Source organism: Chiloscyllium plagiosum, chromosome 20 (genome assembly GCF_004010195.1).
Source record: "Chiloscyllium plagiosum isolate BGI_BamShark_2017 chromosome 20, ASM401019v2, whole genome shotgun sequence".
In the NCBI taxonomy this organism is placed as follows: Eukaryota; Metazoa; Chordata; class Chondrichthyes; order Orectolobiformes; family Hemiscylliidae; genus Chiloscyllium; species Chiloscyllium plagiosum.
In genome coordinates, this window is record NC_057729.1 from 33,277,070 (window position 1) to 33,288,984 (window position 11,915).

Sequence of the window (11,915 nt, forward strand, 5' to 3'; positions counted from 1 at the left end):
GGCATTCTTATCAAATAATTCACTCAATTTCCTTTTGATTTGATATGGCCCACTTTAAAAGTTCACCTCCCATTGATAGTAACGCTAACACTTTAACTCCAGTAGCAAAATTACAAATTTTTGACCTCTTGTCTGCTTCCTGTTTCATTATATGCTCTGCTACTTTTAAATGCTGTCTAGCCAACTCACCTGCTGTATTTAATCTCTCCTTAAAACTTGACACATAGTCCAAATATGTAGTGATAATACACGTACAAATAACTTCGATCCCATCTTAACTCAAACTGCTTTTGCTTCCTGAGTTTCCTGAACTTAGGTCATCCCTCTCTATTGTGCTGTTACTATCATTATTTACCGTCTTCACCCATCTATCTTTTCCTAACTTCCTGTTCTTTCTAAATGTCTTGTACCGTTCAATATTTAGGTCCTAGTCTATGTCATCTTGCAACTACCTCTCTGCAACGTTTGTCAGATTGTACTCAATTATTTCTATTTGCACTACCAGTTCCAACTATTTTGATTTGAATGCTATGTGCATTCAGGTGAAGAAATTTTACTGTTAGATTTGTCTTCTCTATTCCTTTTTTTGGTCTGTTTGTCATTTCTCTTATTAATATCCTTCTTTCTTATCTTGTCTCCACTCTTTGATTTCCTACTACTTCCAAAATTTGATTCACCCCCCCACACGATTTATTTTATAGACCTTTCTACTTTTCTTGTTATGTGGCTTGCTTCAATATTAGTGTGGCACTGGAAAAGCACAGCAGCATCTGAGGAGCATGGGCATAAGGAATGTGGGGGGGGTGGTAATGTGGGCTGAGAGATAAATAGGAGTGGGGGTAGGGCTGGGGAAAGGTAGCTTAGAAGATGATAGGTAGATGCAGGAGGGGGTGATGGTGATAGATTGGAGCGGAGGACGGAACTGATAGGTGGGAAAGGAGATGGACAGGTGGGACCGTTCAAGAGGGTGGTGCCGAGTTGGAGGGTTGAATTTGGGATGAGGTGGGCAGAGGGGTGATGAGGAAACTGGTGAAATCGACATTGGCAGAAGATGAGATGTTCTTCCTCCAGGCGTCAAGTAGTTAGGACTTGGCAGTGAAAGAGACCCAGGACTTGCATGTCCTTGGCAGAGTGGGAGGGGGAGTTGAAGTTATTGGTCACGGGGCAGTGGTATATGTCCCAGAGATGTTCTCCAAAACATCCCGCGAGTTGGCATCTTGTCTCCCGAAGTAGAGAAGACCACATCGAGGACAACAGACACAGTAGATGAGGTGTGCAGTAAAATCTCTGCCGGATATGGAAGGATCCTTTGGGGCTTTAGACAGAGGTGAGGGGGTGGGGGGGTTTAGGTGCAGATTTTACACTCTTGCGGTGGCAAGGGAAGGTGCTGGGAGTGGAGGGTGGGTTGATGAGGGCCGTGGACCTCATGAGGAAGTTACAGAGGGAATGGTCTCTACAGAATGCTGATAGTGCTGGGGAGAGAAATATATTTCTGGTGGTGGAGTCTGACTGTAGGTAGCAAAAATGGTGGAGGATGATGCGTTGTATCTGGAGATTGGTGGGGTGGAAGGTGAGGATCAAGGGAATACTATCCTTGTTGTGGCTGGAGGGGTTGGGGGGGAGTTCAAGGGTGGGGGTGCAGGAAGTGCAGGAGATGCCACATTGCATCAATGTCAATTTCACCAGATTCTTCATCTCCCCCCTCCCACCTCATCCCATATCCAGCTGTCCAATGCAGTCTTGAACTGTCCCACTTGTCCATCATCCTTCCCACCTATCTACTCCACCCTCTGTTCTGACCTATCACAATCACACACCATCCACATCTACCTATTGCCTTCCAAACTACCTTCCCCCAACCCCACCCCTCTTCCTATTTATCTCTCAGCCCACTTCTCCCCCACACATTCCTGATGAAGGGCTTATGCCTAAAACGCTGACTTTCCTGCTCCTTGGATGCTGCCTGACCTGCTGTGCTTTTCCAGTGCCACACTGATGGACTCTGATCTCCAGCATCTGCAGTCCTCACTTTCTCCTTGCTAGAATATTAGTCTCAGCACAGTTCATGTGTGGAGTATCCAAATGTTACAAATCCCATTTTCCGTATAACTGGTACAGGATACTCATGAACTGAAACCCACTTCTACAGCACCAGTCTTTAAATCATTCATTTCTCTAATCTTATGTACCAATGTCCATCACATGTGGCTCAGGTAATATTTTTTCGTGCTAATTTAATGCCTAGCTCCTCACCTTTCCTTGACCTGCCTTTGGTGCTGTTCCTGCATGGAACCTTCTTGTCACATTGTAAATTCTTCTCTAGCCCTCACAATGCTGGCACTGGACAGGCAGTGCAGCCTTTCCTGCAAAGAACAGTGTCAATACTCCTCATGATATTGTCCCCTCCTCCCACTACATTTCTTTTCCTCCCTCCATTTGAATGGGTTCCAGTACCATGGTGCCACGGCCATTTAACTTATTCATTCTGCAGTCCTCCTCTAAGCAAGCTGAAAGAACCTCAAACCTGTTGGACAGTTGCAAATGCTGAAGGGCTTGCATTCCTATTTTCAGGGTCCATACGCTTGCCTCAGCTGCAGACAAACTTCTCCATTGTGACTAAGATACCCTGCGTTCAGGAATATGAATACTTCTGATACTAAATATCTAAATTTCATTTCCTCTCCCTGATGTGTCACAGTATTTGTGTCTTGGTTCCTACACAGTGACTCTGAGCTCAGAATTTCCGATTTCAAAGCCATTTTATTGTATGTTTTACATCTGGAGATAATTTGAATACAGCCCCATCTCAAAACTTCAAAAACCAGTACTTTCCAAATCTTATCATCACACTGGAATGGAACTAGCTGTAACTTGATTAAATTATGCCAATCTATTTTGTGTGTGATTTGGGGATACTTCAGAATGAAATAATATAAATAGACATCCCATTTCCAGGTTGTGAACTGTGCATATATTGGTATCATGTGTGTCTTGGAAACACAGAAATAGAGATGAATAAAGGGCTGACAGAAAAAGTAGAAAGTCTTTTAAACTTTGAAGTAAATATTTCAAAGCAATTTAGTAATGCGTACAGATTGTTTGTTTTGATTTGTCCTACATACATCTGATAGGTCTAATAATGGAGTACAGTATTGTGGACAGCTATTAAATGTGACATTACACATTTACCAAGCACTTGATGTTTTGATCTGATGAAGATATTAGGGAGCTTGACCCCACCAATTCAGGCTGCTATCTAGTGTCCCAACTTTTTTTTGAAAAGAAAAACCCCAAAGCCCCTCAAGTTGTTTATTTCATCGACTTTGAGCTGACTGCTCCGTGCCTCTTTCTCAACTTTTCTCTTTGTAAAGAAAAGGGCAAAGTACTCCTCTTAAAGCCATAGTTTTGTCACAAACTGATGAGCGGCTCTCCCCAAATAGATAGTTAATATGCAAGATTTGTTGTAGAAGTTGCAATAGTGGGGCGGCAGGGTGGTTAACACGGCTGCCTCACAGCACCAGGCACCCGGGTTCGATTCCAACCTCGGGTGACTGTCTGTGTGAGTTTTCTCCCACAATCCAAAGATGTGCAAGTTAGGTGAATTTAGCTTGGGTGTTCAGGGATGTGAAGAATAGGTGCATTAGTCAGGGGTAAGTATAGGATAATAGGGTAGGGGAATAGGTCTGAGTGAGTTACTATTCGGAAGGTCGGTGTGGACTTGTTGGGCCGAAGAGCCTGTATCCACACTGTGGGGATTCTAGGTGAGCAGAAATATATTCATCAACTCAAACTTTGCGCTACTTTATAAGTCAATTCACTTTGTCATTAAACTTTAAAAACCTGAATCTATTGCTGCTTCCGGAGAGCAATTCTTGAATATATTTTCTTCACCATTTGATGAAAGATCACAGAATGGTTGAGGTGTGTATTAAAGTTTAACGCTTTAAACTAGTGTTTTCTTTATATTATACTTTCCACAATTTTTCAGAAATTTGAATCCAGTGACTCCCCATTCTGGTAATGTTGAAGTGGCTGGTATTTCTTTCCTTAAAGAAAAGGATTTTCAAGTTTTATCGACATACCTCAGATTTTCAAATTGACCGGAGCTATAAGCCAATATCATGAAAAAGAAATAGACGCAAGACACTTGAAAGTTGAGTACAAAATAGCAGTAACACCCCATTAATTTGCTAACATTTTGCAGAACACAACAGTACAATCAATATCGAAGTCATTGATCAAATACTAATTACATTCAAGCGCCACCATCGTTCTACCTGTGTAACTCATCACGTATTGTATTAGGACAATTTACCAAATCTGCAGCTAGAGTAAAGTGTACCTTGCAAGTCTTAATCAAAGATATTGGTTGTTTTTAATCGCTTAGTTGTTCAGCTAAGGTTTTTACAGTAATGATTTGATGACTTTAAGGATCTTTTTGCTTTTTGTTTCTCTGTCGTCAGATTAGAAAACACCACCATAGCGGTGGGCAAATCGTTGCACTGTTGGTTGATGCAGGGAACACGGTAAACCTGTGAAAGTCGCTACAGTTTGCTCTCTCATTAGACAGAGGGGAGCTGTAGTGAATTGAGCCTGAAAAGGCGAAGGTGAAAAGGCAGAGCGTTCATGGTGACTTCAGCCAGTACAGGTGTTTCTCCTGTCACTCTGTATTCTGAAGGAGCTGTCCAGCCAAGTCAGCAAACTAATGCTGGATATTTGTTCAAATATTTGAAAGAATACTCGAGCTATGCCTGTGTTGCCAAACTAAAGCATCATATCGGTCCAACATGGTTCTAAACTTGCTGGTGGGCTTTTTCTTAAAGTACACAACAAAGATAAGAAATAGGAACAAGTGTAGGCCATTCAGTCCCTGGAACCAGCTTAGACATTTGATAAGATAACACGGATCTGACTGTGACCTCTACTTCTTGTCTCGCCCATCTCCTCTGACTCCCTTTTAGTAAACATGGTAATATCCTAACTAATGTTATTGTTGTACAGCATTTTTTTAAGGCTTTTTCTTTTCAGGAGCCCACAATTTGAAACAATATTGGCAGTGCTTTCGTCTTTAAAAGGAGTTCCTTACATTTTGCGCGTATTTATTTGTTTAGGATTGATGATGCATGAGTGAAACTTTGGAGAATTGGCGACAGAGGTTCGGAAGAAAAAAATAAGGGGTTACAGATGAAATCGCAGCGGATTGGACGTCAGCAGAGCTGGAGAGGCAGACGCCACTGGAACAATCCCACATAGGCAGCTGCAGAATCAGACTTCACCCGACAGTTGTGAACAACTGAGCGTGGACACCCACCGTATCTCCCAACTGCTATCTATCTTAAACAAAACAGCAATTTATCCGATCTGAAAGGAAATCCATCAATGGCCTCCAGCGAATTGCTTTTTCAATGGATTTTCTGAGGGGTTGCAAGTTTTACAACTGAGAGCGCATGCTTGGAAGTGAATAAGATGGTCTGTTATTGATTGCATGATATTGGATATTCGGTGTGGATGCAGCAAAATTCAGACAGTTGCTAAATTCCTTTAAAGCTATAATGTGATTTGTAACTATGCCTTTATGTTTGCGTAGGTTATGCCATTGGAAGCACAACTTGAAACGATGAACTGAATCCTCGAAGAAAGGTTTTTTATTCTTTTTGCCAGTGAAATGGGGTATGGTGCGTTGCCTATGGCAACTTGAGAAGATCAAATTCACTTTCGTTCGGGGCAGGTTCACGCAGGAAACAAACTGGTTTTTATTGCGGCAGTCGGAGATTCTATTAAACCTGCTAAAAACAACTGAGAGACAACAGGTAGCGCGTATTCTGTATTGCAAACTGTGCTCGCACAAGAAGACACACTTTATCGAGCGTCTTAATTGAATTTGTGCTGTCGATATTAACGCTGATGCTTTTTGCGAATAGTCTCCATTTCAGGAACACAGGCCCAGCAGACGATTATTCACCATGGAGAACATTTCAGACACACGGGCTCGGACTAGCCCCTGTCACGGTTCGGGGGATTTGTGTGAGTTTTCCAACGGGACAGACACTAACTTCACTCTACCTGAGCAGTACCCAGATTTCTACATCGTGCTTCCCGTGATCTATTCTGTGATCTGTGCTGCTGGGCTCACAGGCAACACGGCTGTGATTTATGTCATTCTCAAAGCTCCTAACATGAAGACAGTGACGAACATGTTCATTTTAAATCTGGCGATTGCAGATGATCTATTCACCCTGGTGCTGCCCATCAATATCGCGGATCACCTGCTGTACTACTGGCCCTTCGGGGAGATCATGTGCAAGCTCATCCTTTCCATTGACCACTACAATATCTTCTCCAGCATTTATTTCCTGACCGTCATGAGTGTAGACCGTTACCTGGTGGTCTTGGCCACCGTGCGCTCCAAGAAGCTGCCGCAGCGCACTTACAGGACGGCCAAGATGGTCAGCCTCTGCGTCTGGCTCCTGGTCACCCTCATCGTCTTACCCTTCACCATCTTCGCCGAAGTCTACACCGATCCCATGAACAGGAAGAGCTGCGTCCTGGTGTTCCCCAGACCAGAGCGCGCTTGGTTGAAAGTCAGCCGCATCTACACCCTGATCTTGGGCTTCGCCATCCCAGTCTCCACCATCTGCCTGCTCTACACCATGATGCTGTACAGGCTGAGGAACATGCACCTGAACTCGAACGCCAAAGCCCTGGACAAAGCCAAGAAGAAGGTGACACTGATGGTCTTCATCGTGCTGGCCGTGTGTCTGTTCTGCTGGACTCCCTTCCACCTCACCACCATTGTCTCTCTGACCACGGATGTTCAAGAGACGCCTCTTGTGATTGGGATCGCCTACTTTATCACCAGCTTAAGCTACGCCAATTCCTGCTTAAACCCCTTTCTGTACGCCTTTCTGGACGACAGTTTCCAGAAGAGTTTTAAGAAACTATTGGAGTGCAGAGCAGCGTAGAAGGGAAATTAAAAATAAATAGTTAGGTCGGGGTTTGACTAAAACCGGGCCTTGATCTTACCAAGTGTAATTGTTTTAATATAAACGAGACAGTACAAAACTAACTAGAAACTTCTCTCCTGCCACCTCTTGTTGCAGGCAGCTTTATTCGGCTCATTAAAAATCCGAGAGAATTACAGCTTCTTGTGGCTGATGCTAAATGGTACCATTTGTGAAAGGTCACTCCGGTAACACCCACCAAGCTCGGCAATAAATCCCCCCGAGGGAATTGGAACAGAGAGAGAAAACGTTTTAACTTGTCTCTCCTCGTGTTGACTCTGACCCTCGGCAATGATTCTACATTCATTTGAAATGTCTCTCTGTCTGTGGGATGAGTCAATGAGGGTCAGAGTTAAATTAACTTTTTATTTCGGTAGCCAGGAACGTAATAACGGCAAACGTTATGTACGTGCAGGAAAGGAAGTATTGTACATTTAAAAGGGTCAGTGATAGCATCGATATGCTTCATATCTATAACTCTCTAACTATATATATAAAACTCTATATTGGGAGACCGCATGTTGAATGCAGAGTTCTGAACCTTGCCTCCTGAACCTCTTTCTGATCTAAAAGTTGTTGCACTTCCTCTTCCCTACAACTCTTCATGTGTATTAATCTTAGTTAGTCAACATGTAAACCCTATGGCTGGTAGCTTGTTCTGCTGTTGAATTTTCATTGTCCTTAACTCTCGAATCATGTGAATAAACCTCTGAGAATGCATTTATGCTTGCTATATTGTAAATCCTGGAGTATGGAGTGCATGAATTAAACATATATTGGAGTGAAAATCAACCCTTAAATAAAATACCATTGTTTTTAACCAATATGTTTGCACTTCTTCTTATATAATGGAAATCACGTGCTTTTGAAATTTGAACAGATGTAAATGTTCAGAGTTCAAATCCAAAAAAATATATAAACTGAGATAAAACTCTAAAAGTTTGTGGAAAATTATCGAATATGCAAGTGATAGGACAACTGCAAACACAATCAAATATGTTATCATTATTTTCTTGTATTTTGTTCACAAGAATCACCAAATATATCAGTAGCAATATAGCAAGACCCATTCGTGATTCTTACTGAAGTTAAACTTGCTACCATTTGTCTACAGACAGTGACGTCACAATCATCGCAGACCCATGGGTCAAGCGTTCTGATTGGCCTATGATCAGTTATTTAAAATATTTTGTTTTAAATTTTCTTGTGAATTAAATTCTTCTGTTGAAGAGGATCAGATTTTTTGGTTGAATGTGGAACTAAGTTAGAAAGCAGGAGTGCCTGCATTTTCTTGCTGCTGCCTAAGATGTAGCTCAGTCAGTGAATGTTGCAGTTGCACGTCAGGGGTTGATGGCCCCACCTACCCATGAAGATAGATAATTAGGTCCAATAAAGTGCCAGACAAGGGCACACTTCATATGTTACGTGGGTTTTCCAGGCAGGCTGACAGACTGCAGGCATGGCCAGTGAAATACCAGTTGGGGAGGAGAGGCAAAAGCATATCCAGCAAAGCAGCTTACCTTGAATCACTGGGTAGTTTTTAGATTAGATTCCCTACAGTGTGGAAACAGACCCTTCGGCCCGACCAGTCCACACCGACCCCCCGAAGAGTAACCCACCCAGACCCATTTCCCTCTGACTAATGCACCTAACACTATGGGCAATTTAGCATGGCCAATCCACCTGACCTGCACATCTTTGGACTGTGGGAGGAAACCGAAGCACCCGGAGGAAACACACGCAGACACGGGGAGAATGTGCAAACTCCGCACAGACGGTCACCCAAGGCTGGAATCGAACCTGGGACCCTGGTGCTAACCACTGAGCCACCGTGCCGCCCCCAGGTAGTGATGGCTATATGCCTGACTCCAAGCCCCTCTACACAATACTGACCTGGCACCTCTATCCACAGCATGTATTTTGTAATTTACAAGTGTTCAGAGGGTGCCTCCAATTGGCACTCTTGGTGGTACCTCACCTACAGTGCCCACCTGTGCTGGTGACTACTCACAGCGTCAGATGCCTCCAGGAATGGAGCTGGTCTACTGTCATTTGTTGGGGCACACTGAATTTTAGAATATAAGAAATATAAGAAATAGGAGCAGGAGTAGGCCATTTGGCCCCTCTAGCCTGCTCCACCATTCAATAAGATCATGGCTGATCTTCTACCTCACCTCTGGTTTCCCACACTAACCTATATTTCTTAATTCCCTCAGTACCCAACATCTATTCTTGTCTTGAATGTACTTAATGACTGTGCATCCTCAGCTCTCTGGGGTAAAGAATTTCAATGATTAACAACTCTTTCACCTCAGTCCTAAAATGCAGCCAATTATCTTGAGACCATGACCTCTAGTTCTGGTCTCCCCAGCTAGAGGAAACATTATCCCAGCGTCTACCCTGTTAAGCCCATTAAGAATTTTATATATTTCAATGAGATCACTGCTAACTCTTCTAAATTCTAGGGAATATAGGTCTAGTCTACTCAAATTCTCATGGTCTAAAAGCTTAATGTTCCATCTCCATTCCAGCCCAGTTCCTTTAGTTCTCCTTTCTAGTGCAGCAATCCAGCTGACATTTTGCCACATTTGAAATTCACTTGATAAATCTAGTGACAACATACAGACAAACAATTGTGATTATTTATATAATTCCAATTGTACCGCTTTTGATTTCTTGACATTTCTCCTCCCGATACACCTCCCTTCCCACCTTTTCCAACAACTACTCTTGTTGGCACTGGCTACTATTGTTACTTTACCTAGTTGCCTGTTGTTCATATGCAAGCCTCATTAAGTACCTGGAGAAGGTATTTGACCATGATGAGATTGCCATAGCCAAGTCTGGTCCTATTCTCACCTAACGTTCATATATGTGTGGTTTCCAGTCGGTATTTCTAGATAGTGATCAGAAGTGCGAAGCCCAGCTAATTTCACTGTTCCCTGGTCCTGGAAACAGAAAAATCAATTGTTGCACCCAGAGACTCACACTGGCCAATATCATGCCAGAGTAAATTGATAAAAAAAAGATTTGTAGATAAAGGAGGCACAGCAGCTTCTTATTGCAGAGGTAGGATGTGAGTTCCAGATCTCAGGCTGGTAACTGCGGGGACAAGGGTGGAAATAGGGAGGTGAGGGGAGGGTGGAACACATAGGCAGTTTTTGTCCTTCTAATATTGCATGGTGCAGTGCAGTTTGTATAAAAAGCACAAGAAAATTGTTAACTGTTGCTGGTGAATTAAATGGCAGGCAGCTGCAGGTCTCAAAAGCTACAACCTTGAATGCATGAGGTCAACATGGAGGAGGGGGCTATTGGCCACCCAATACTGGAGATCCCGTGTCACTGGCTTTAACACAACTTTGTACAATGTAAATACTGAATAACGGGCTCAGGTACTGGGTCCCACCTCATCCACTTCCTCCTCTGTATCATCATCGCTTACAACAGGTTTGGATTTAGAGACACGACTGGAGCGTTTGCGCCCTTTCAATCGAGCCTGGCTCTTCTCCTTTCAGCCTAGCTTAATTTTCACTTTCACTGAATGAGATTCTGACTCGGATTTTCATCACAGGGGCAACAAACAGGAGCTGGGGATTGTTTTTATGTTAGAAAACCAACTCTTTTGGGATTCTAATTTGTGTCACAATTTTCCTAAGAGTGAACTTGCCCACTTAAAACCAATAGGTTGGGAATACAATATTACTCATTTAAGCAATACACATTAGCTCTCACTGAAGCTGCTTGTTCTGCTGAGGGACAGATACATGTATGGGGAGAACCTTCATTTTATAATTGTTGTCCTGGATCTAATAATGAGGTGGTATGTAAAGGGAGGTTGGTAGGAAGAATCCACCATCTGGCACAGTAGGGTCACCTCTCTGTTCAGCATCATGTCCCTTTGGCTTCCAGTTTGTCCACTTTGTCACCTCCTGCTCCTCCCATAAAGGACTGTCTGCTTCAAACACCTCACAGTCCTCCCTGGATATCCTCACCTCTCTGGAGGGCAAGGTCAAGGAGAGCCCAGCAGATTATCACAATGACAAAGATCCTTACAAGAAATTCTCAAATGGCCCTATCTGAATGCTCCTGGCACTTTAGCAGTATCTTGATAAGCCCAATTGACTACTCAGCAGCTGTCCTGCTGATTTTCTCACTCCCAAGGACCCATTCACACATTTTGGAGGTTGTATTGAGGAACTGCTAGAGTTACAAGCATATACATGGAGGCAGCTCATTTTGTAGTCACAGATCACTTGGATGAGGAGGGAATGGAAACTCTTCCTATTGATGGATTTCAGTGGTTGGTTGCTGGGTAACCATGATGGTCACGTAGGTCTAATCAATGATGTAATTCACCTGGGAGAATCTAGCAATAGAGGCAAACCTCAATACACTCTGTCTCTGCAAGGCCAAGTCTGTTGTGAAATAAATGTGCTGTTCATCTCTGGCAAAGCTGTCACCTGTGACCAGCAATATTCTGTGTATTCACTTGGAGGGCTCACATATATCTGTATGTGGATGCATTGACTTCTGGCTCCACAAGGCACTGTCGTGCATTGACTTCTGTGGTTTGTGCAGTGACAGAAATAATTTTAATGAGACGTAGGTGACCAGAGAGTCACAGTCGTGTGCGGTCATTCAGAGATGCCACAAACATCTGCAGTTGATCATTGGAAAGAGCCAGAAGTGAAGAAATTTAGGGTGACAGTGACATCCATGGCCACCAATATGATTACCAGTGATAATGATCACGTAATATGAGGTCTGTGATGATGAGGGTACAAATGTCATGGCCATCCATTGGGAGAATCAAAATTTCCTGCAGCTCTGATTCTTGTTCATCTTCAGTCAGCTTTATCTTACTGGTAGATCCTATGTTCAGGGTAGGGGCTTCAGTATCTTTCTGTTCCTCTT

The 11,915-nt window shown here is 43.2% G+C and overlaps 1 protein-coding gene across 6 annotated transcripts in view; it reads left to right on the forward strand.

The window, feature by feature from the left end:
- npbwr2b (neuropeptides B/W receptor 2b) overlaps window positions 1-7,801 on the forward strand; it is a 35,872-nt gene extending 28,071 nt beyond the window's left edge. For 4 of the 6 annotated variants that reach the window (XM_043710026.1, XM_043710027.1, XM_043710024.1 and 1 more), the window contains exons 2-3: window positions 5,588-5,810; window positions 5,922-7,801. In XM_043710026.1, coding sequence (XP_043565961.1) covers window positions 5,673-5,810; window positions 5,922-6,962 — 1,179 coding nt within the window. In that variant the 5' untranslated portion in view covers window positions 5,588-5,672 and the 3' untranslated portion in view covers window positions 6,963-7,801. The other 2 variants (XM_043710021.1, XM_043710022.1) reach the window with 2 other exon arrangements.
- The last annotated feature ends 4,114 nt before the right edge of the window (window positions 7,802-11,915 follow it).